Source organism: Malus domestica, chromosome 01, assembly GCF_042453785.1.
Source record: "Malus domestica chromosome 01, GDT2T_hap1".
Classification (NCBI taxonomy): Eukaryota; Viridiplantae; Streptophyta; class Magnoliopsida; order Rosales; family Rosaceae; genus Malus; species Malus domestica.
In genome coordinates, this window is record NC_091661.1 from 5,740,206 (window position 1) to 5,767,084 (window position 26,879).

The 26,879-nt window shown below is 36.9% G+C and overlaps 1 protein-coding gene across 5 annotated transcripts; it reads right to left on the reverse strand.

Moving 5' to 3' along the window:
- Positions 1–2,680: 2,680 nt before the first annotated feature.
- LOC103448569 (uncharacterized) lies at positions 2,681–10,623 on the reverse strand. 5 transcript variants are annotated; one of them, XM_029100512.2, is made up of 3 exons: positions 10,479–10,623; positions 8,781–10,075; positions 2,681–3,147 (listed from the first exon to the last, which is right to left on the reverse strand). In XM_029100512.2, exons 2-3 carry the CDS (start codon positions 9,944–9,946, stop codon positions 3,033–3,035), a joined length of 1,281 nt encoding a protein of 426 aa, XP_028956345.1. In that variant the 5' UTR covers positions 9,947–10,075; positions 10,479–10,623; the 3' UTR covers positions 2,681–3,032. The 5 variants fall into 5 exon arrangements, with proteins under 5 accessions (XP_028956345.1, XP_028956387.1, XP_028956366.1 ...); XM_029100554.2 differs by having other exon boundaries at positions 8,781–10,119; positions 10,479–10,617; XM_029100533.2 differs by having other exon boundaries at positions 8,781–10,072; positions 10,479–10,606.
- Positions 10,624–26,879: the final 16,256 nt, after the last annotated feature.

Genomic DNA, 26,879 nt, shown 5'->3' on the forward strand with positions numbered 1-26,879 from the left:
TCTAATGAACCCAGAAGGAATCTGAAAAATAGGCTGAAAGTCCTTCGAAACAGCTTGTAAAGCTGCATCCTGTGGAGAGGTTAACTGAGAAGTACTATCTGTAGTTGAACCAATTGAATCAACTTGCATTACAAATAGAGAAGCTCGGAAATAATGATCCTGATTGAGAAGTTTGTCCATTTGTATAAATGAGATAGACTGTGGATCATGAGTTTGAGGGCTAGAGATGGAAAATGTAGTGCTACCAATCACAAACTGCATCAACATCCTTTCAAAATCCCATAAAACTGGTCCCAATGTTCTCAGCCATTGACTCCCATAACAATATCACAACCACCAAGAGGTATAGCATAAAAATCAAGTATGGTTGCATAATTTTGAATTCTAATAGGGACCTTAGCCAAGCAACCAGTACTTGTAAGTGAACCACCATTAGCAATTTTTATAGTAAATAGGTGTGGACATAGAATTTGACGCAGAACAAGGAGATCGAGAAAATGATCTTACCTTCAATTTTGTCAACTTGCTGAGAATAAGCAATGGTTTCATGGACATCAGAAGGCCTCAGAAGCTTGACATCATGATGAATTTCTGGTTTCAATCCCCGGATGAAACAACTTTTGAGTAGGCTCGGATTGATATCCTTCGTTCGATTGGCCAAACAACAGAATTTAGAGACGTAATCCCACAACAAACTCGTTTGACGAAGTTTAACAAAATTTTTTGCAAAATCATCAAACTCCGACGGCCAAAATTCACGGCAAAACACCATAGTGAAATCCTCCCAAAGAGGGTAATTCTTGACGCAATTCACCCATTGAAACCTTTGCAAAGCTTCTTTCTCCATGTGAAAAGAGGTCATTCACACCTTTTCTTCTGGTATGTCAAAATACTCAAAGTAATGCTCTGCGCTATAAACCCATCCAAGAGGATCATCACCGTCGTTGAATGTTGGAAAATCTAGTTTGATCAAGGGTGGACGATGTTGAAAGACTTGATCTTGATGATTGAAACGATGAATTGGACGATGGGTTGGATCAGACTAGGCCGCATCAGACGATTCATTTGGAATTTCCTTATCGATGCCCCTATTAAAGAGATCTCGATGCAATTGTTGTAGCGCCATATCGAAAGATTCTTGACAAACTCCCATGGCGACGAATTTTGACTCCAATTTTGCTTGGCGCTCATCCATGGTGTTGAATTTCTGGAGAGACAATTGAAGGGTTTTATGAATTTCTGATAATTGGTCGTGAGACTCCATTGCTTGTTTCGTCAAAGCTTAAGTCATACGCAACAGAGAAGGGATGTGAGGGAGAAAGCTTGGCTCTGATACCAATGATAAGACCTCAATCGACCTTGACTCTAATTGCAAGGAAACTCATACAAATTCTTCAAACCGACCTCCATTACAATTGATAGCTATATAGCCTATTTCTGAGCTCATCTAACCGACTTACAACAACAACTAACCATGGTTTACAATAACCCAACTAACAACTAACCAAGGTTAGACATATCAACAAACAATTAACCCACAGTAAAGAAAATACAAGTAAAAGTAACTAATATTTACAAACCAATGGAGGAATGCCACCTGGCATCCTAACACTGAAAGTCTACAGAACCTGTCCTTCAGCATTAGAAGTCATATATTTGGATTTTCGATAAGCAAAACTACCATGGAAGCATCTCCTTCTCCCATAATCCTTCATGGATATTCACATAGATACTAGTAATAGATTTAAAAGACTTCAAAATCGACGTTAATAGGGTCATGGGATTGGTGGCTTAGCAATGTCCCACTTTAAAGTATTGTGTCATGTTCGAAGTCCCATTAAAGGCTGCACAACAGGATAACTGCACAATATGGGATTCATGAGTACCTCCCACGACCCCAGATTCCACCTCCGAGTACGGAGTACCTATAAAAACTAGAGTCCTAGCAGGGATTTGACATAAAAATAAAGGAAAACATCCAAACACAGCTCAACCAAAATTCTTTTGACTTCAGATACATCTAAAACCCCAATAGTCATTTAATGCCTTCGTCCACATCAACTTGTACCCAGGTAGATTACTTAACTGAGCTCCAAAAGATTTCGTCTTTCAGTCTTCACAAAACAGTCTACTAAATCATACCAAATTGGACTTGTAAGGAAATAATTTTTTGACCATCATCAATTTTATTGGATCATCATTAATCAGAATAAACATTTGAAGTTCTACTAGATTGTGCATCCAATCTATTATGGCTACACTAACAAAACAATATATATATATATATCTATTAGTTTTATCAGGAATGTGGCAAAAGATGATATAACAGAAAGGGAATTATCTAGTTAAATGTCCATAAAACAAGCCATTACAATATTAAAACAGAATATCTCTGGCCGAAAAAAAAAATAAATAAATAAATAAATAAAATCTGTTTTTTAAATATAACACTTAAAAAAAAAAAAAAAAGAAGGACAAATAACACTTGAAAAAAGAAAAGAAAAGAAAGAAGGACAAATAACTCTTGCTGGGTTAAAGAAATGCCAGCTACTAGAAAGAGAATTCTAAAACGAGGATCAATGGAGAATAAAACTAAACAAAGCTCCAATACCGCAAACACTTGAGCATTTCAATCCTAATAAAACCAATGCTGCATCACTCACAAACCACGAGACAAAAATAATATCAAAAGGAGTTCAAGCACTAGCCACTAGTATGTATAAATATAGTGCAGGCACATAAGAGATCCAAGTTAAATTTCTGAAACATTCTACAATTTAATTACAATCTCAACTCAAGTTATACTAAAGTATCGTAAAGGACCAGAAATCTTACACGTATGTGCCCTGAGCAGCAAATCCGACAAGAATACATTTAAGAGCGTATTATTCTCCCACAAACTTGCTTGAAAATTCCACATTTACTCCTTTTAAAATGGCCTTCTAAAAAACTCACCCGTAACGTGTTGAATTTCCTCCCCACCCCAAAAAACAGTACCTAGTTCCATGCACATGACTGAGAGCAGCTAAAAATCACCGAGACTCCCAATCCTTCAATTTCTTGCTTCCTTTGGGTTTTGCAATAGGCACATTCATTCCTGCCATTTTAGCATTATACTTTGCCCGAAGAGGATCATTATATGTCCACCTGAATTACAGAAAACAGTAAATAAAGGTGCTTGTAAAAAAACAATTTAGAGACTTTTTTATACAATAAAATAAAACAATCATGACCAACATTAGGATGTAGATAATGTGGAATTCAAGACCACAAGGAAAGCCAAAGTGGATCTCATTAGTGATTATAAAGCAAAGAAAAAAAAAATGCATCAGACTATGTTTGCAAACTTTTGTTCTCCATCAAACAAAAAAAATCAAAATCAATTGATGCATACCATGAGACAGTTCCCCCACCCCCCTCGTGGGTGAACTTTAAATGCAAAGATACCCACGTGACATAATAACCAAAAATAAAAGAATGCTACTACTAACATATAGAACCCATCTAAAGTAACATGAAAATGGAAACATGGTCATAACAAATAGAAAACAGGAACTTCTTCAAAGCTAAGCCACAAATGGTTTGGGACAAAAGTGTCCATATGACCAAAATAGTACCAACATAGTTTATAACTCACCGTGTATAAAACTTAACTTAAATATCCTAAATATTGACTTTAACATATTCTATTCTATTGTAGTTTGTAGTCATTCCATTTACACATTAAGGATTCTTGCTCACTCAACGCAACTATGGAGTCTCGAAATTGTCACGAGATACAAATATAATGATGTAGGATACAAGAGGAAGGGAGAGGAAGTAAATAGAGATCTGGACAATGGAATCACTACTAAAAGTTTGTAGGATCATTCCAAGAGAGAGACTAGAAAAATTTGCAGTACTATAGTACCCCTCAACATGTCAATTAAGGTGTCTTGGACTCGCCTGAAGTTCATTCAAGCTTCACATGTCAGCAGGAAATCACATAAAACTTATATTTATTTCAATCTTCACCAATATTCAAAAATACAAAGTAGTCATTTTTTAGGCACTCCTATCTTATGTCGAATCCTTACAATAATGAATCCTAAGTGGAAAAGAGGAGTACTTGGATCTAACGAAGACATGGCACAAAACCGAGCGCAACGGCATTCTAGGATTCATATAGCCGACCCCACCTAGTAGGAAAAGGCTTTGTTGTTATTGTTGTTGTTGTTGTTGTTGCATGTTTTGCTACTTATTATACTCTGAAAGCTACATTTTCTTGTGTTATGTTGGTTCTAAATGAATGAAATTACATGGTTTGAAGAAAAATATGCATTCAATCCTTTTTAAGTTCAATTCAAGTAAAGTAGCTAGAGTTTGGTTTTGTTCAGTAAATGGATTGAGTTGAAGTGTGTTTGTCATTTTTTTGTTTAAGTTGAAATTGGTCTTATGTGATATTCACAAGTTGGGTAGTTTTTAATTACATTTTTGGCTTATCCAAATCTTATGCAAGTCTTCCCTTTAGAAATTAGACAGCAGCAACTTATATGGTTGAATTTTTTTGTAGGGATCATATTGTTTTACAAGTCTAAAAGTAGCATTGACTAGTCAACTAGACCATTCACTTGCACGTGGCTTCTCACCAATTCCGTGGGAAAGAGTTTTTATTGTTATCTGTTCCAAAAGAAAGGGAAGGTTGCATTCACCTCTTGGCATTCTACAAGGGTAGCCAACAAATCCATTTCAAGAAAAAGAAAAGAAAATGGTAGTGTTCAATTCCATAAACCACCAGATTGAGATAGTACTACCTCCACCAAATTTTCAGTCGGTGAATCTTTGCGAGAAGATGAGGTCGGGAGCATTGGGTTGATTATCTTAACTTTCGAAGATTGGGCAATCTTCGAAAAGTGGCAAAGACGACCTGGAAGGTGAAATTCGAGTTGCAGAACAGAAAAGGAAAGCAGAGGAATCTTATTTCCATATTTTCTTGCTCCTAATTTGTTTGATTTTCTTGTGGTATGTGTTCTCTTCTATTATGGGTTTTGGAGTGAAGGCACCAAAGAGAGAGACTTGGTTGCCGCATAAATGGGTTTATTGATGGCAAAGAAACGGTTATCTGAACCAAAGGGGTAATCAGCAGCAAGGAGATGAAAGGCACAAGGGAAGGCATCAAATGGAGAAACTAATCAAGGGGTGCTTTAATGTACCCAAGAGTGGCCAGCACATAATTGAAGACTTCTACTGTTTCCTCTCTTTTACTGTCAGCAATCAATTGGGGTTAAGCTTTCATTGGATACGGAAACGTAATGTTGAAAAATAAACCCCGCACACTAGACCTTGTTCTTTAATGTAACCAACGGCAATAGACTAAACTAGCAAATATTAGAAAACTTAGAAACACACAAGAATTATACTGGTTCAGCAGAACTTTTGCCTACGTCGAGTTGTGATTTCTCTAGGTAGAGAAATCACCGCTCCTTTGATTAATAATAGAGATTACAAAACTTTTGCAAACCCTAGAACTAATCTCAAAACTCTTGGCTGTCTGGCTGTTTTCTTTCTCTCTGTAAAAATCAGCCTTGCCGCACCCTATTTATAGACATAGGGTTGGCTTACATGTCCCAAGGCTGATTAAATTCCTATTTCTAAGTGGACTAGGAAATTACACTATCCAAATCCAAATAGACTTCTAGAAATCCAAACCTAAATTGAATAAGGAAACTGAAATTCTTTCCTAATCCCTCTAGGACAAGAATCGGTATACCTCTAGGTTTCCTAAAACAATCCTAAACCAACTAGGACATATTTGACGAGCCAAAAACCTAACAAGTAAAAGGGGAAAAGAAGGAAAGGAATGACGGAGCACGCAGCAGAGACATACGGAAGACAGCAGCAGCAGCAGAGAACAAGGATTTTTCAGTGTTTTTTCTAAACTCAATTTTCTTCTCAATTTTATTATGAATATAGTGACAATTTCATCCATGTTTCGGAACTAATTTTCCTTAGCTAGGGCTACTATGTAGACATGACTATGAATGCTTAAATTCTGAAGTGAATTATTTTCAAGTTTTCAATTATCATTGAGTATCTTTTGTTGTGCTTATATGCTTGGTTTTAGTCTTGGTGATTAGCTACCATCTTGACTTTTACTTAGTAAATTTGATGCAAGTTGTGCAAATGCCATGTTTTCAACTTGAGTGATATCTTCTTGCAAATAGATACCATAAATTACCTAGTAGCAGATGCCATACTCTTAAGATTTGTGTAGTCTTTATATAAATTTCCATGGATCGTAATGAGTTTCATTAAACTAGTCCAGATGCCATGGATAGTTACATAATGGAATATATGTAATAGTCTAGATGCCATAGATATTACATGATTTAGGGAAATTTGACTATCAATGAGGTTGAGTACTTGTTAATAATTCACTGCAGAAAATAAGTTGGATTAGTTATGGTGAGTCGGACGCTCTAGTGTTTTACTCAACTGAATTATAATTTGTTTTCTTGGCTACCACTTTTTGCGTTATATTCAAACTTTCTTACTTTTGATATTTGTTTTCACTATTAGTATCAACTCTCAAAACCATCATTATTCATCAATCTTTGTTAAATTTTACTACGTTGCAAATGGATTTAAGTTAGTTGTTTAGAATTAGATTAATTTATGTGGGACGATATTAAGTGCTTGCTTTCTATACTATCAAACTACTCGTACACTTGTGAGCATAAAATTTGGAACTAAGTTGGACTAATTTCGATTAGTTTAAATTTCACAACATGAACAAATGGAAGACCCAAATTAATATGCTCCAAATACTACCGGAGCTAATATTCTTTCTGATTCCCTGATGCATCGCATACATATCCAAGGAATATTACCTATTAGTTGATGACTATATCAAACTATCTAAGCCAATATACAAGACAAACATGAAGTGCCCGATGAATACATTCATATTTTACTATTCTATTCTACATGGCATGATATCTTTAAGTTTACTGACAATTCAGCGAGATCAGTCTTTCAATCCTTAATTCACTTAAAATAGGGTAAATTACATTTTCATACCTCAGATTTGAGGTCTATTTCAATTTCTTACAACATCTTCAAAACATTTCACTTTCATACCTTAAGTACTATTTTATTTCAAAATAATACATCCGTTACATTTTTCATCCATAGAACCGTTAAATGCTGACCACATATATGCCACGTGACTGCCAAATATGTGCCACGTGGCAAAAAAAAAATTAAATTTTTTTCTTAAAAACCTAAATTAAGTACTATTTAAATTATTAAAAAAAATTTTAAAAAAACCCAAACAAACCCAGAAAACGCAGAACCCATCTTCTCCCTCCCCTCCCGACCCCCTTACCTTCACCGAGCCCAGACCCTCCACCTCCAATGCTCTTCACCGCCACCATGTCCAACCCTCTCTCCCCTCCCTCCTCAACTCCCACCTCGACGCCATCCCCGCCGAGCCCGACAATTGCTTTTGGGTTCGTAAATGCTTTTTCTGGGTTTCTGGGTTCGTAATTGCTTTTTCTGGGTTTCTGGGTTCGTGTTATGTAACCTCACCCATCCTCGTCTATCTGTAACCTCACCCATCCTCGTTAGAAATGAAACAGCTAAAATCACTTTTCTCCCAACTAACCTAAACCCTCACCTTCGCCCTGCTAGCTACCACAATCAGTGCTCTCACAAATTAGTGAAATCACAACCGCCGTTGATTGAAAAATTCCGTGGCTTTTTGAAGCAAATAAAACTTGGGTTGCAGGGAGAAAACCCCAAAAAAATCCCAATTCAACGAAATGGTTGTCCTGGAGACGAAATCTCAAATCCCCATTTTTCTTAGTTCAAAGCTTCAGCTTTCTCTTTAGAATTAGAAATGAATAAAAGTAAGAGATTAATTTGTGGGAAATTAAGAGGCTTGGGTTGTTGGTTTGCAATGATGCACAACTATTGGCTGAAGAATGAATTATTGGTTATTACAGTGTTGGTGGTTGGAGAAAAAAAATAGAGGAATGTGGGGTGGGGCGGAGTTACCTCTCTGTCTTCGACACCCACATGGTGGTCATGGTAGGGAAGAAATTCAATGTTGTCGAGGTAGCAGGGAGGAAGAACCGCAGCAAAGTCATTGATTTCGGGGCTTCGTGGTGGCTGCAGTTTGTTGTCAAAGGTGAAGGCAGAGAAGCTCCGGGGGCTGATTGACAGGGTTGGTGATGATGGGGGATGGGAGAAGGGGGGTGCTAGAGTGGGGAAGATGAAGTGGGTCGGGGAGGTGAACAGGGAAGAGTGGATCGGAGAAGACATGGATTTAGGGTTTGGGTTGGGGGGTTGCGGAGAAGGGGAAAGGGAATGGGTTTCAGGTTTTTAAGAAAAAAATAAATTTTTTTTGCCACATGGCACACATTTGGCAACCACGTGACACAAACGTTGCAGCCACGTCAGTGTTTAACGGATCAATGGATGGAAATGTAACGGAGGTATTATTTTGAAATAAAATAGAACGTGAGGTATGAAAGTGAAATGTTTTAAAGATGTTGTATGGCATTGTAATAGACTTTAAACTTGAGAGACTACTATGTAATTTACCCCTTAAAATAAGAGTAGGAGAGATGATGCAAATTTAAAACGTTCCTTAAGAAAACAAACAACACAATAGTGTTTGTGGAGTTCCCATTAGAAAGCAAGTAATACAATGGTGCTTGTGTCATGTCAACTGAATTTAGCACATATAAGAAAATGGTTATAAAACGTGGATAATCCAGGAAGGAAGTTAAACTTACGGATTGTTCCAATCAGTGGTATCCTCATTGACAAGATGGGTCCACTTCGTCCTTCCACTACGACCAAAATGTTTGACCTGCATGACCTTGGGTAATATTGTTTTGTCCATCTTATCTTCTCCAGTTGGGGCAGAGACATCACGTGTGTAAATTCCATCAGTTCCAGCCGTTGCTGCATAGTCATCAGCATCTGACTGGAAGAAAGCACCTTTGTGGTAATATTTCTGCATGAACCTCCACTTCTGCTTTGGTCGTGGTGCAGGTCTTGGATTCTTTCTCTCCCACTCCCTCCTCTCTTCTTCTGTCATGTTTCTGACCCTTTCAATCTCTTCTTTTTCCTTCAACATTGCTTCCCGATCTTCCCTATCCCTTTTGATCCTGGCAATCTCTCGGGCCTTCCAAGCATCATACTCTTCTGCCTCGTTTACTTCATCATCAGTATCAATATCTTCAATATTTGCTTCCAGTTCCATACCCTTCTGAATCTCTTCATCCTTCCGAATCTCCTCAACCACAATCTGCTTTGTCTCTCTCTTCCGTTCCGCCAATTTCTTCTTCCTAGATTCCTCAAGGGCCCATTCTTCAGCCTCAAGTCGCTCACGCTCAGCAATAGTATCTCTCTCCGACTTGGGAACAAAGACAGGCTTTAGCATCACCATACCAGTAAGCTCTTCGTCCGAGTCAGTATCATACTCAGATTCCTCTTCCTCCTCTTCCTGTACATCTTCCTCATCTTCTGAGGGAAGGAGTTCTTCTTGCTCCCTCTGAAGCAACCTCTCCCTAATCTTCCTTCTTCTTTCTTCCTGGGCATCTGCGTCCTCTTCCTCTGCTTCCAACCCTTCCTGCCTCTTGGCTTCCTCTTCAATTGTTGAAACAATCTCAGCTTGCCGGATACGCCTATGATCAGCTCTAACATCCTCACGATTATCTATCCTGCTCTCAGCCAAACGACGCAGTCTAGGATCATCTTTCCTAACAATGTCAGAATCGTGAGTGGGAAAACCGGGCACCTTGGACATCCTAAACTCCCCATCCTCGTCGGCATCATCTGCCCACTCAGGAGCTTTTCCAGGCCAATACCTTTTAACCTTAGTTTGCCCAATTTTACCTCTGAGCTTATCCCTCACTGCAATCACAGTATCACTTACACCTGCTGTTACTGACATTTTTGCACTTTACACACAACCCGGCATAAAAGACTCAAAGTACCGGCATAAAAGACTCTATAGTCATCCCTCTTTCCACTCCTACCAAGCAATGTACAATCCAACTTTCTTAATCTCGTTTACAAACTGCTGAGAAAGGACATGACAAAATTTTAGCCCAAAAGGGTGAAAACCTACGAATAATTCAGAAATTATCAACATCTAAGCAAAATTCAGATGGGACTACAGTAAAACAACACTACCCAAATACATAGATGCACAACATACGAGTTCCAAGAATAAAAAAGGGGAATTAAAATATAAAAACCTGAATTCAAACAGAAAGCAATGCTTACACTGTGATAATTACGGTTGAGATAAGCGACTTAAACTAGGGAAAAAAATATAAAATTAAAACCCTAATCCGTAGATTCTGAGAAATACAAAACCCTAATAAAACTGATGCGACCGAACATAATTGTGATGAAAAAATCAGAGAAATTAAGAAGAAAACCAAGCGAACGCGATTACAGGAAACAAAGAAGAGACCTACATGATGGGAGAACAAGCGGGGAAGACGCCGCACGCAGGAGGAGGAGGCGTGATAAGACCCTTGATCGACTTCTCTATTCTTCTGGGGAAATTTGAAAAACTAACCAAATTTTGGATAAGTAGAATATTAGCCACTTTTTTTAAATGAGTGCTATTAAGCCCACCCCTTTCCCCATCTTCCCACCCCACTTAGGGCGGTTTGGTATTGCTGTGTTTTGAAAAAAAAAAACTGCTTCTGTTATACTGTGAGAATAAGCAGTGAAATAAAGCAGTAAAGTATTTGGTAAACTTTTTTGTAAAAGTGCTTTTGAAAAAAGAAAACAGTATTATAGTGTTTGGTAAACTTTTATGTAAAACATATGTGAAAAAAAACCAGTTTTTCAAAGTTGAGTTTTGCAGCTTCTTGCTTTTGGCTTTTTTTCATCCAAAACTGTGAAAAAAAGCTGAAGCTGAATGTTTACCAAACACAAAAACAGCTCCCAGCTTTTTTTTATATCAATTTTTTTTCAGAATCATCTCAATACCAAACCAGACCTTATTTTGTCACCCACTATTAAAAGTAAAAACAATGAGATACTATCTCTACACCCACCTTTATTCCTAAAATAACCTGAATATTTTAAATTCCTAACAATAAATAAAAGATAAAATAACAATTTTTTTTGTTTGTTTAATCAGCTCATGATTTGACACACCCCGATCGAAGTCGAGACGTGTTGGCCGTCACGTGAGCGTGACGTAGCCTTGAGCGCAAGCGGAAGCGATAAAGAGTAAGGAAGATACGAACAAATTTAAACCAAGTAACTAGCAATTCCAGTTAAGAAAGGATGCTAGTGAGGGTCTAAGTGTATGATTACACTTTCAGAGCAATAAGAAGATCTAGTTGCAGTCAAGTAGGACAATTACTAAGATACAACACCCTCAGATGAATCCTACTTTTCGGATTCTGTCATAACACCGTTGAATTCCTCATGGCCACCAAAACTCAGCAACCTAAAACATGGAGAAGCGAAAAACAAAGTTGAGTGGGTCAGTAAAACACATTTACACAAAAACTTTATTTTCCTTTGAATATACTAACTCCTAGCCGTAAAACAAGTATATAGATATTTTCCCAAAAAATAGAATACTTAAATATGTATATATCTCAAATCATGCTCAACAATCAAGATTGATATTTGAAGGTATGCCATGCCTATATATGATAGAATAAGCAATTCAGGTAAGAATAGTTTCATAGAAATATAACATATTAGCCGAAACCCCTGTGTTAGTCTATACAGCTGAATTCATAGCTCAAGAGTTAATCTAACCGGAGTCACTACAATGACCTATACGGCAATATACTGCACAAGAGTCGGAACCAAATGCAAAGGTTTGTACGACGATAATGGGTGTAATATAATTATGCTCAATACTACTCTCACATAATAGTTGGGCGATAAATCGCTAGTCACCTACGAGTCGGAACCATAAATAAGGTCTGTACGATAAGACTATGCACCTAAATTGGATCCAATGTAAGCATATGGTGCGGATGTGACATAATAAATAGGCCTGTATCATATCTCTGGCTAAATCACAATCACCTTAGGTGCAGTTTTATGAGCTCAACATTATCCAATCACATATCACATCATTGACAATTCACATAATTAAAACATAACTCACCTGAGCTTACCTGGCCTCCACAGCACCATGCGACAATGTGCATAATTATGATAATGCATATACTAAAATAAAATATAGGCATTGGCATAGCATGGCATTTAAATCACATTTCCTTTAAATACGTTTTCTGGGAAAAACGTCAAGTGTATATATATATATATATATACATACATAGAGCTTAAAGGGAGGGATCCCCATTTTTTGAAAAAAATGAGGATTAGGTGTGGGGGCCCACTTCACATCTAATTTCAACGATCCGAACCGTCTATTTTGTTAGTCTCGATTCATAGATCATCCTTGCAAAATATTAGCAAAATTGGAAATGTTTAAAACTTCTAATTGGGTTCAAGGAAATGAACGAATACTTTGTTATATAAGAAAATATGAAATTTGATATTGATAATTAAATAGGCAAATGGTTTCGGATTGAATTGAATTTTTGCAAGGATGATCTATGAATCGAGACTAACAAAATAGACGGTTCGGATCGTTGAAATTAAATGTGAAGTGGGCCCCACACCTAATCCCCATTTTTTTCAAAAAATGGGGATCCCTCCCCTTAAGCTCTCTGTATATATATATATATATATATATATATATACATATATATATACTGAAAATAACTGCCTACTCGCATATATGTTGATGGGTCGTAGCCCCCGAGCCCCGATTGATTACGCACGTCCTGAGAATAGGTCTTAATTGACGCTGTCAGGTATATTCCGGAATATTCCGTTTATTCCTTAACAAAATTTAACGGCGCGACCTAACACCGTTAGAATATTCCATTAAACTTAATGGAATATCCTCTCGTCTTCTACCTTCAACTCCGGCGACCGTCGTCGTCGCCGGAAATTGGGAAACTTTCATTTCCTTATATGTTCTTCATTTTTAACCCAAAATTTATGAAACTTGAACCATTTTAAAGATCTCACAACGATGAACAAAACCATACCTGATTCGAGCTCTGAAACTAGCGGAATCCCGTCGGAAAAAGCTTCGATAATCCGGAAAACCTTAAAACTCGTCGTTCTCACGATTCCGACGTCCAATTTCTTCAAACGAAGTACTCCGAGCTTTGTAAGGACCTCCTTAAGCTCCCTATGTCTTTTAAATTCCCTAAAAATCAACATTTTATGTGAACATGAATAGTACCTCAAATCGAGGTTTGTGGTTCGACGTGGTACCTTTGAACTCGTAAGGACCTTAGGAACACATGAAGGGTAATAATGAGATTTATGTGGGATTTCTAGTGACTAGCATGCATATACAATTCAAGATTTATATACATTTGCAACGGAAGCATGTTATAACATAATATCAAAGTTATAGTCATGCAAATCCCCTTCAAGAAGCATAGGTTCATATATGATGCATCTAAGAAAATATTGAAGAACAAAGTGAAGGTATAGTTTTATACCTCTTGATCTAGACTTGAGACCAAGGATGGACCACCTCCAAGCTCTTTGTTCTTGGAACTCCTTGAGTCTAGCCTCCCTCCTAGCTTCCTCCACCTTGAAAGATTTAGAGCTCCTTTCTCCTTTAGTCTCCAAAGTAGAAGACCTCTAAAGATCCACACCCACTAGTGTAGTGAGATGGATAATGGAATAACCAAAGGGAGAGAAGATGATTAGCTAAAATCCCCTTTGGTGGCCGGCTATTTGTGTGTAGAGAGAGAGAGACTTGTTTTTCTCTTTTGTGAAAAAGAACACACAAAAACCCTAATGAAACTTTTTCACTAAACTTCCTTTATAAATGTCAAAGAAGTGAGTCAACCACTTGACTCCCTCTCTCTCCTATCACTAGTATTGGCCGGCCCCCTTAGTGTGGGTTTGGACTTTGGGCTTTTATCATCTCAAGTCATTCTATGCTTGAATAAAAGGACCCAATTCATTTGGGCATTATGGGCCCGAATGAACCCGAACTTTTCTTTAAGTCCTAAACGATCTTTTATCGTTTATATGATTTCTTTAGACTTTCTAATTAATCATAACACTTAATTAATCCAATTAATTAATTCCATCATCCTTTAGTGGTCTCACCACAAGAGTGTTTCGGTGTACAATCATTTTAGGTTCTAATTAGCAAGACAGTGAGGTGATTGGTATCAATCCAATTGATTATTATTTATCCAATCACTTAGTGAATTAAAACTTACTTTTAATTCTCCTTCTTCTTTGATGAATACTTATTTGATCATCTAGAAGAACTCACAAGCCATGAGTGACATTTAACCATATATCATGGCTACCCAAGCTAATGTAGAATTTGTTCGGAGAACCTATTCAGTTGGAATTACAATGTAATTCGATTCTTCTCTAATACAATACTCACAATCACATTACTAGGGTATGGATATTTAATGTCAAACCCCTACTGTGATTATATCAAGTTATATGATTCTATTAAGTCGTATAGGAACACTTTCCATCATTACGCTCGATACTTCGGCCGAAGATTCCTGAATCATATCTTAGAGTATTCATCCTCTCATAATGAGGATTAGAGATCCCTTGTTGATCATTCACATGCCTCTGAGAATAAATCATTGACCCCAACAATGCATAGAACACATCCAAGATGAGATGTGGTCACGTCTCATTATCAAATGATCAGTAACGTATCCCCAAGACAACTATGATGTCTCAAGTCAAAGGATTACTTACATTATTCCAACCAGTAGAGTTACTTGCTTGACATGTGAGTAGACCTCCATGCAAGTACTCTCGTTTGATTGTGTTCAGTGAACTCATTCCCATAATGAGCACCTACATACTTGTCTTAGTGTCACTGCACGAATGGCATGAGACTTTCCATCCTTCCCATTGGAAGGGGACATAGTATGTACTGGTCTTTGTATTGTCAGTGTCCCTCTGACAATCCTATGACTAGGAACCTTTTTGGACATCATGGTTATGTGAAGAAGGTCTCTGCAGTCTAACATCATTAGATTACTTCTTCCATCGATCCATTGTCCATGGATTCACTCTTTATGACGTATATCGTTTATTGAGATAGTCTTAATGAGTGACTTTGCCTTTTGATGTATTAGAGTTTTCCATACATATAGACATTGTCCTGAAAGGTTTCTTCCAAAGATTGACTTTCAGGGCATATCTCCAACAACACAATGGTACCATTTTTTTTCTTTGATCTGTCACGTTTACAAGGGTTTCTGGTTGTGTCCGTACAAGAGAGGAAGAGAAGGAGAGTGAGTCTGAGAGAGAGAGGGCACAGGAGAGAGAGAGAAAGTGAGGTGTAGTGTGTGGACCAAATCTCTCCAACCAATCAAAATTTAGTCTTTCTTAGTTCCTAAGTGGTTCCAAAAACTTAGGAAATCATAATTAAATCCAACTTAAATACAAGTCATACACCACACAACTTAACTTCCAAGGGTAAACTAGTAATTTCACGTCAACGAAAATTATTTTCCGGAACGGATTGTCACATGATTTGTGGAAAAAAAATATCATGAATAAGGCCTAGTACTCCTTATCAATGGAAATTTTTTGGTGATACCAAAGGAAAACATAGGCCTCGTTTGTCAGTTTGGACTGTACTGACTATTTCTGTCGGATAGGATAAATAGCCACCGGATAGTACTGACTAAATTAGTCGGGCGTTTGGTGTAGTATCAGATTAATGACCGTATTATTTATATTGTGTTTGCTATTGAACCGGATAGGACAAGAGAAAAAAAAATTAACAAATCTTTCTTTGTTTGTTGAACTTTTCTCATATTTATACCTATTGAAAACCACATAAATTTTCAAATAACAAAGAAAAATAGTAAATTCCATACATCGAATTCAAAATATTTTCCAATAACATAAAAGAAGGTTCACAAGAAACAACTACAATCGTTACGTTATATAATCCAACCACATATTCAAGTTCATAAAATATACAAATGCAAGTTGGTTTCAGTAAGAAACAGTTTGTCCAGATAGCCAAAATATATGCATGCTGCTTTTAACAAAATATATGCATGCTGCAGCCTTTAACAAAAGATATGCATGCTACTTTTAACAAAATATATTGTTGTTGGTTTGAAATGTCAATTGCGGTTACTTTGTCCAAGTAACATGAGTATGAAAGTTTTTTTTATTGCACCATCCAAAGACAAGAATGTCCTCTCATTCTGTGGCTTTTCGAAAAGAATATTTAGTGCCTTGATTTGATCCTCAATAGACAAATCCATCTTTGACAATTCTGAAGCAATCTCAGGTTTTGGATCCACTCCTTTCCCAAAAGCAGCTTGTAAAACTTCACCCAACTTATCCACTTATTCATAAAGCATTTCTTTAAATGCCACAACAAGATCATTATCATTAGTAGCTCTCTTCCTTTTCCGGGTACTTGAACTGCTAGACCGTCGAGCAACAGAAGGAGAACTAGTCTCCACCTCATCTTCATCTTCATCTTCATTAATGTGCTCAAGCTCATTCATCATCTCAGTAGGAGTTGCAGCTCCTACTCCAGTTGCTTGGTCTTTCCCAAAAATAACATTCAATCTGTCATACAATGGAAACGATTTTCCTAGCCAGCCCTCTGCTTCTTTGTTAACTTGCAATGCAAAAACAAATCACATTATCCATAAAATACAAATAATCTTATTTTGTTCTCTTCAACCTGTCTTGATATAATCAAGCATCCATTAATTTAATTAAGCTGTCATAATGAATGGGGCTAGAGGATATGGTTTGGTAGACACAATCATACTATTAAATTGTATGTAAAGGAACATGTTAAGTAATCAAATATGTAAAGTTAAATTCTAGTATCATGTTAGAGAATTACCTTCACATAGGACTGCCATACTTCAGTGCTATCAACCTCAATACACTTTTGTACATCATTCCATGCAAAGCCAGTTTTATTAACCATGTCATAAACTATTGCATAATCGTTTTTCCACCTCCTCATTTTGGACTCAATATGTGGAACTGCCCTTATATTGGCATTAGGACATTTCAAATTAATAGCTGTTTCAAATTGAGCCATTGTTCCGGTTTTGAAACAACTGTTATCACATCGCAAATTCTTAACAACTGCATCCTCAAGTATGGACAACAATGCATCTTCTTCATGTTGTTTCCAAACCCTTCTACTTCCTTTTGGTTGACTACTTTGTTCACTTTCCATTCCTATAATTACATACACAATAAGATAGCATATAATCAACAGTGCATATAATTAATAGTAAGTGATAAAAACCATAAGCAAATCATCACACTTTTTAAATAAATACATAACCAGGTCACACTTTGTTCAAATAAAGTATCATAACTGAATACATAAGAAATCACTATTTGTTCAAATAACAAACCATAACCAAATGACAACATGCATATGTAAGAAAATTTAATCAAATCACACTTGTGCATGCCACTCATTGTACATATTCATGGCCAAAGTGTTTCTCCATGCAGTCCATTCTTGTGTAGGTTGAACAGTCTCAATCATATCTTCATCATAATCACTACTTTCAGATTCGTCCAAGTTTAGGATTTCATTTTCTATTGTATCAGCTGACTTATGCCTTCTAATAAGATTATGTAATAGGCAGCAGGCTGTCATAATTCTAAGTTGTGTTTTAATTGGGAAAAATGATGGACCTCTTAAGATGCTCCAACGCATCTTAAGTAGTCCAGAACATCTCTCAATGACATTTCTAGCTTGAGCATGTTTCATATTGAAATACTCCTCATGATTAATTGGGAGTCTTCTATTTCTCCACTTCGCGAGATGGTAACGCACTCCCCTATACGGTGCAAGGTATCCTGGACCATTTGTGTACCCACCATCCACAAGGTAGTAACACCCTAACACATCAAAAAATGTATATTACTATATATAAGAAAAATGAGGATTCAAATTAATAATATAAACAAAAAATCTATTGTTACCCACGGGAACTTTTAATCCCGATGGTCTACTTATCGCATCTCGGAGTACTCTAGAATCAGAGGTCAACCCTTCCCAACCTGGGTACACAAATATAAAATTCATGTCCAGATTACAAACTCCCAACATATTGGTCGCAATGTCTCCCTTCCTTGATCAGTATCTTCGTTTATCTCGCTCAGGAACATGAACGTTAATGTAAGTCCCATCCAATGCCCCCAAGAAATTCTAAAAAAATCATTAACATTAGTAAGCTCAATATATTAATTACATTAATTTTAGAAGTAAATTTTATAAAATATGAAGAATACCTCAAACCAACTCCATTTAGGATCTGGGTAGGCATTAGGAATGGGTTCCGGCACTTTCAAAAGTCTACCTTGTAGCCTTAACACTCCATGTAGAATGGAATTGAAATACTACTTATGGTCTCCCCCGATCGACCAAACCTACTCCCAATTGTACGATTCTTGACATGATGAGCAAGTATATACAAAAACATGCAAAGTTGTTCTTCCATTGTCACTACACCATCCAATTTTACTCTACCGTGGTCACGAAGCATTTGACATAAATAATGGAATGTTCTTCCATCCATTCTAAATTGGTTCACACACTGAACAACATCATATCCTATTATGCTATCTAAATAGGCTGACCCTACCATTCTCCTAACAAATGTGCGATTTCTAAGTGCAAGTTGCCGATTCCGCCTTCTAGCTGAATTATGATTCATCATGAACCACATCATCAACCAAGTCACAATATTCAAGTACCACAACTTAACAATGAAGCATACCACAATCTTTCTTTCATCCATGTCTAGTGAAAATATAAAATAACATTATTAGATGGTGGCAAAAAATTAAGTAACTGGAGCATGAATGCATAATAACACTGAAAACGAAAGGAAGCATGTTAATAAGTCCTACCAAAAAATATGGTTGGAGCAAATATGGTCAACTAGGACATGGGGATTTTGAGGATCACCTTGTTCCTCACAAGCTAGAAGCCTTGAGTGACAAATTTATTTGTGAGGTGATCTCTTAGCTTTTAGACTCTAATATAATGCTTTATTGATTCGTATAAAGATACAAGCAAATTTGGTACTAGTTTGAGTTAAGTTTCCTACCTTGTGTTTTGTTAATTTGATATTATTTTTTTCCCATTCCTTTTTGGCATATGTGGTTGTCACATATGGTATCAGAGCTCTTATGACATGTGAAATCTATCTTCTCTACACCCGTATTATTTGTTAAATTGCAAACCACATGGGATTGATCTGTCTTTGTTGGTCCATTCCCTAACTGCTTAAGCCTTTTAGGGTCCAATGATTGTCTGATAATCAATTAAATTCTATATTATTTGATCATACTGCATGGAGCTTACTGAACAAATATACAATGGAGAGTAATGAAATGGTTTGGGCAGCAAAGAAGTCTAGTCTATGATGGCACTTTGTACGACCTCAAAGCATTATATATTCATGACCTCATGTTGCAAAAAAATTGTGTGTCATGTTGCATCAAAATTAAGCCGAAACATCAGAAGAGCAGCAACTCTCCCTTTCTTCTCTATTTCTCGCTCACTCTTTTTTCTAAAAGCCAATTACTTTACAAAGTGGAATAAATGCCTATCAACAATTCAGCAACCCTAGGCCGAAATTATTCACACATATATATATCCAGATAAAAAGCAAAATTCACATAAAAATTAAAAAATGGATAAAAGCTGAGAGGGAGTGATGCAAAAACTGAGAAGAACAACAATTGGGATCTAATTTTCGGGCCATAGACAGTGATGGGGAGTGGGAGACAGAGAACAAGAGCGAAGAGAAATTGGCTTACCCAGTTGTCCGTATGGTTGCGTTGCGACTGCGAGACAGTGAGTGAAATGGGAGCTACGCCAGAGACAAAGTTTTGTTTAGGTAAGTGAACCTACACACTCCCATTCTACCCAATCATTAATTCTAATTAAAGTTCAACACCAACAACAAACCCTAAATTCGACCCCAATAGCAAACCCTAAAATTCAAAAATTCTAATTAAAACACAAAATTTCATAATCAATTGCATAATTAGAGAGAAAATAATAACTAGATTCAATCAATTGCAAGAAAAATAGGAGGAGGGGGAAGAATAGAGGGAGGGGCGGAATCCCAGAAGAAGAAAACTGAAAAGACGATTTGTAATTCAAACGAAGAAGAAGACTGTGAGAAGACGAACCTGGGATGAAAAATAGGAGGAGGGGGAAGAATAGAGGGAGGGGCGGAATCCCAGAAGAAGAAAACTGAAAAGACGATTTGTAATTCAAACAAAGAAGAAGACTGTGAGAAGACGAACCTGGGATGAAAAATAGGAGGAGGGGGAAGAATAGAGGGAGGGGCGGAATCCCAGAAGAAGAAAACTGAAAAGACGAATTGTGATTTAAACGAAGAAGAAAACTGTGAGAAGACGAACCTGGGATGAAAGCAAAAGGGCATCTGGAGAGGAAGAGAGAGCACATGGAGCGGAAGAATGCGTCTGGAGAGGGAGCAGAAGAATGCGTCTGGAGAGGGAGCGGAAGATTGCGTCTAGAGAGGAAGAGAGCCCGACTAAGTTATACCATGAAATTGGATGGTATAAGCAAGCGAGTAAACACTGTGTAAAAAAGGTGGGCCCAAATTATTTAATCCGGTGCCTATTTAATCCAAACAGCTACCAAGCACTGTACATCGTATTATTAGTACTATCCAGTACTTTATACGGTGTGCCAAACAGGGCCTTAAGATCTCATTTTGTATCCCAGTTGGAGAAGGTTGTCGTTGGTTGGATTTGGACGAGAGAAGATGTCGCGTGCACAGCGCATGGAATAGGCGACATGTTCCAGTCGGGTTGCGCATATGGAGGAGTGGCACGGGTCGCCTCTTTACGGATCTGCAGAAGGCTGACCTGCAAATAAAGGTTCGTGGGTTCGTAGTGAGTGTTTTAACCATGAGTTTTATCTTCAGATGAAAGAAGTGGATGACCGCAGGGAGCACCAATACTAAAACGGTGGTCGTCTCAATGGATATGGAAGAAGAAGAGGAAAAAGAATGGAAGGGGATGTAGGGGACTATTTGGGCATGGTTCTGATATTATTCTTCCTTTTTTTTTCTGAACTTATATATATATATATATTCAAATTGAATTTTTTTAGGACTTACTTTGTCAAAATCCTTTTTTGTTTAGGTCTTTCAAAGTCATCTTGCAAAAGGATAAATTTGTAAACAAAATATTTAATTTGGAGTGGGTGGAGAAATAAGACATATGGGTGGGAGTAGCAACACTCATTTAAATTTATGATAATTATAACTAAAAGTTGATATGAAAGTACTAATACACCATTCATATAAAGTTTTGTCAAAAAAACAAAAAAAAAAAATATCATCCATGGAAATTAAACAAAGCAAGATTCAATTAAGATCAGGAGATTTGAAGTAAAATTGAATAAGTTCAAAGCCACCCGTGCTCCTTGAAGTTCCTTAAACAACCCAAAACCCCAATTCAATCATAGAAGAAAACAAAATCCAGAGTTCAACCTTTGGAGAAAATGAGAGAAAAAGAGAAGGGACCATTGCATTTTGGGCTTTTCACCAACAATTTGGTTCTGGAGCTGATCTTGGAAGTGGAGGTCCCAATTGAAGGGCTGAGATGTTGAGGAAGGACAGCGAACACTGAAGTGAGAGAAGGCCTCGTTGTAAGCTTGGTGGTGCAAGTGCTCGAACTCAAGGATTACATCGTCGTAATTGAAAATTAGAAATTGGAGAGCAGAGGAGGAAGCTGATTGAGATTGAGAGTGAGAGTCGTCTTCATGTGGAGGAGGTCGAAAATTTTTTGGGGGTTTGGAACTAAACGAAGGTTGTGTGTGAGAGTATAAAAGAGGAAGAGGAGGAGGAAGAGAGAGGGATCGTGCTGCACGCCATGGCTGGCTATGCTTGGGTTGGGTTTATGTGGTTTTGGATTATCGTCTGGAAAGGACAGAGATGGCAGTAAAAGACAGCCGAGCCTTTTGTTTTTTGGTTTTTTTTTTAGAAAAATTTATTTTAAGGGTGTATTAGTATTTTCATATCAACTTTTGGTTATAATTATTGAAAATTTAAAATGGTGGTTAGAATTCTATTTGGGATCCGAAATTTGGTTATTTTTCCAAATTTCCCCAACCTACAAGCTGCAATGCAATGGTGATGGAGCAGACGAAGTAGAAGACGGAGCAAGGCTCCAATATATTTTTTCTTATTTATATTTGATTTTTTTCTGTAAAAAATGTCTAATATGGTGACAGTGAACATATATGTGTGCGCACTCGAACATAAAGTAAATAAGACATAATATTTATGAGGTTTGGTAAGTGTTTATCTGTTCTTGGAACAGTAGTAGTAGTCTTTCTCATTATAAATTGTAATTACAAAGCAATGGAAACAAGAGATCGTATTTTTTCTTTTCGGTAACATTTGTAAGCTAATTGGCCTTAATATATGAAAACAAATGATTTCCTGCTAAGGTAAAAAAATGTGAAAGTAGGCAGCACACCTTCAACATTTGTAGGCTGACAAGACCTTCAACATTAGTTTGCTAATAGAAAACAGTGGACGGTGCTTATTTCCTCATGTGGGTCATCCATCTTTATAACACTCCCCCTTCCCCTTGGATGATCACAAGTCTTTTGATTGATTGTCTTTAAAATTTCTCCAATGATAACCAACATGAGATGAATGGATGATCTAAAGGAAACAAAAATAGTTTGCTCATATGGCCAATATAGCATACTCTTAGACATCCCCTTGATGATATCTCCACTTGATTAGAATATGCTTGGATTGATTGACTTGTCATCAGGCCAATGCATGTTGGTGTAATTCTTGAACTTCTAAAGCGAAAACTTTGGCAGATAGTTGGTGAGGTTGTATATCATATTGGCTTTGAACACGTTTCTCCAGTTTCCATTACTTAATTCCTTGTGAGCGATCTTTATACAATGAGAGAGATATTCAAATTTTGCTTGCCCAATAAGGCCATGGCTATTAGTTAAGCTTTGTTTCATTTCAATATCCATATGTTGGTATTGTGCTTCACAGGAAATGTAACATCTCATTCAATGTATTGTGCTAAATACAATAAGGCACATACTTCACTAAGACATGATACATCTAGACCAAGTATCAATCATCTTTTCCCTTACGAGGGTGAATGATCTTTCTTAGTATCTAAATATTAGTTAATCAAAATGTTTTGATGAATAAGATTCATGTTGGCATATTGTTCGATCTGCAGCTCGAGACAATATTTCTTTCAACACTTTATAATATTTATAGACTCTTCAAAAGTCCGAACCTAATATAAACTCTTGCAACAGATTTAGTATGTTGCAACAACATCATAATGAAAGTACACACTAAGGCCATTTATATTATCCATTGGTATGAGTACATAATTTGTGCTTTACCCTTCCAAGGCTTAATTTAAGCAATTTGAATCCTTCAGGGATTGTCTACACTTCATGACACATACTCCTTTGAAATCTATACAGAGCAATTTTCTTCTATGTATACGTGAGGGATTTACTTATGGAGATATGCTTCGAGCATTTCGTAAGCATTGGTACAAGTCTCACGATGAGAAATCATGTATACAAGAGTTTACTACAATTTCAGGTTTCAACTAGGAACATTGTGTCGTATCATGTGAGTATATTTCATAGTATTATAAGTGGGCATATGTAACCTTCTGGGTTCAATATTATTTGGTGATTTGTACTATAGATCTATTTTCCCCTGTTCTTAATAGTAATGGAGTTGCCTCTCTCCATTTTGCCAATAATTGTTCTTTTTGTCGACAAACAAAAGAACATGGCTCAACATCAACACAACTCATTGATGAATTTAGTAGTTACTGTAAAACCAAAATTAATATTGGTTATCAACAATTCGCGATCCACAATTCTCATGTGCATGCGCATGCATATTTTATAAGCATTTCATTACTTTAGATATCCTTGCCTCTTCAGGGGCTTTACATTGTCTCTTATAGGACAATCATCTCTTATTAGATGAATTGTTTGGAGAATTTGGATCATAACCTCCTCTAGAGCATTATAAAGCTTGAATTTTTAATCTCCACTTCTGGAGAGTTGAATCATTAGAACCTATAATTTTATCATGCTTTAGACATAAGGCTTGGGCATACAACAATTTTGTAGTGTTAAGTCCATGGACATTCTTATTGAGATTAATCCATACGACATCTTTGTAACTTATTAATACATTTGGTAATTAATAAGTAATTTTCAACAATTGGATAACTTTTTTGTACATCATTTGAATGATATAAATTGATGAGATAAAATAATTTGTTGAATCCGTTCTCGTCATTTGGCTGTTGTAGACTCAGGTAGAGTTTGATGTGCCTGTGAGTATGATTCCCACCATTGAGCTTTGGTCTTCCATTCACTAGGCCACCCTTTCATTTTCTCCCTTTGAACTTCGATGCATTCATCGTTGATCCTTCAGCTTTAGACTCGTGTATAGCAGGAGTGGTGCGCAACCCTTGAGCATCGGCTTATGTAGCCAAATGGTTAAGGACAAGTATTATTTTTCATTAGAAAATGATAATAAAAGTGGCCGAACCATAATGAAGAGGAGGCTAATGATGTTTTACTCTGAGCTAAAATCTTTTTGTATAAAAATTTTTCAATTCAACCTCGGTCAAGTTGAATAAAGGATTATCTCTAAATATTCTTGACTTGGCAAAATGTTTTCGATTTTCGGCCACCAACTGCGTTGAGTTATTATGCCCCGAGCATAATTAATTTGCTAATTTCAAATTTTATCTCGAATAACTTAGCCGAACAGGATTGCTCCATATCGAGGGTATCACCGATAACCATATCAAATTGACATGGCTTCTTCATTTGAAGTTGTGTTTTGGCTTTGGTCATCATCTAAGCATTTATTCGACGAATCACCTTCTGAATCAATTTTTATATTTGGCATAGAAACTTGAATATTTTCTTCCAGGCCAACCATATTTCCTTTTCAAATGTCAAAACAGGTCGCCTAACTCTTTCCTTGGCCAAATTGACAATCTTCATAGGTTGAAGCTTGATTGTGGTCGGATCAAAAAATTGAACCCCGACTTTTCGATCCAACCAAACTTCGAATGAAATTGACTTGTATGCAAAAACAAAAGGAAAAAAAATTCCTCATCTAGGCACGCATTAAAACGGGCTTCATCTTCTTTTAACCATTGTTCTTACATGGCGCTATAAGCTTTCACTTTTATCATTTGGGAGAAAGATTTTTTCCTTCCTTCATGTGCGTCACATTTCACCTCATGCTGAATTCGGACGTCGTCCAAATTCATAATATAGGAATATCATATAAACTTCGTAGTATTAGCAGTAGATCCCACCGGGCGTGCCAAAATGTTGCCCTAAAAAACTACCAAGACTACATGTTGCGTAGATTGAGCAATAAACAAGTTAACTGCATCTTTTTTGTGAATGAGGGCATGCCAACTGACGACCAAACTCAGTCGAGCAAGTAAAATAGATGTGGTGGCGGTGTTGAATGTGCTGCTGACTTCTCTTCTCGAGCAATCACGGCAGAGGAAGGAAGATATCTCAGCCTTGGGTTCTAGAACCTAAAGCCGAGGTTACTAGATCACTGCGAAGTTAAATAACTGGTTCAAATTTCACTGTGCTGAACACAGGGTAACCTCATGACACATCACTTTGTCGGGAAGCTAATGAGATGACCTCTTTATAAGAAAGAGTTCGAAATTCTTCGCGTGTTGAGACTTAGATAGATAACCAAATAACCATAAGCAGTGCTGTTAATCCAAACTAATGATGTCACCAGTTGTCGATACAATGTTGTTAATCCAAACTGAAAATGTGTTGATAGGAAGGTCATGATATTTAGTAATCTCTTAGGGTGTGAGAAAAGTTCGTGTACAACGAGATCATGTGTAAAACGTTTGTTTGTTTGTTGAATTTAAGGGATTTTTAAAATTTTGGAGTGCCAATAACAATTTCCTAAATTCCAAAGCTAATTCGAATTGTAGCACGCTCCCAGAGCTTTATCCCATTTTACTGTCTGGTTATCTGATGCCCAAGTTCAGATAATATTTCAAAACAAATCACATTTGGGGCTACATGCCTGATGAGATTTACTTCCCTTTTCGGATGAGACTTTAGGCTTGATAAAGTCCATTTGCTCATTCTTTCTTTGCCTCATATGTTGCATGCATATCCACATAAGAAGAATCTCAAACACACTTAAATGTCCTCCTCACCATCTCCATGCAGTCTTCTTGGAGATTGCACACGTGCTTATTACCAAACCATTAGCACAAGCGAATCATCAGCCCATCCATTCTTAACCGAACAATACTTGGTTACTCAAAAATGATAAAAAACTCCTACTCAAAACTCTTCGTCTTTTAACCACAGAGTTTTATGCTTATGATCAGAACCGTTCATATTATGAATCACATTGTAAAGATCATATGTGCAAAAAATAATTTAAAACTAAGGTTGTTTAGTCAATCTATTGTAGTAAATACATAGACGGTTCGTAATTGACACAGCCCGATCCGAATCAGGGATGCTGGCCGTCATGTGAGGGTGACGTAACCATGTGCAAAGTGCAGAAGCAATAATGATAATAGAGAATACGAATAAATAAAAACTAACTCATAAGAGTACTAGTTAAGACAAGTGCTAGAATATGTGTGAATACACAATCAGAGCATAAGTAGCCTAAGTTCAGTCCAGAAACAAGTACTAATTAAACGACACCCAAAGA

Excerpts from the sequence above, each read along its gene's own strand:
- LOC103448569 (XM_029100512.2), bottom strand. The coding sequence starts at position 9,946 with ATGTCAGTAACAGCAGGTGTAAGTGATACTGTGATTGCAGTGAGGGAT. Across the intron at positions 3,148-8,780 it reads ACCACTGATTGGAACAATCC|GTGGACATATAATGATCCTC; the intron begins GTAAGTTTAACT and ends TCTGTAATTCAG.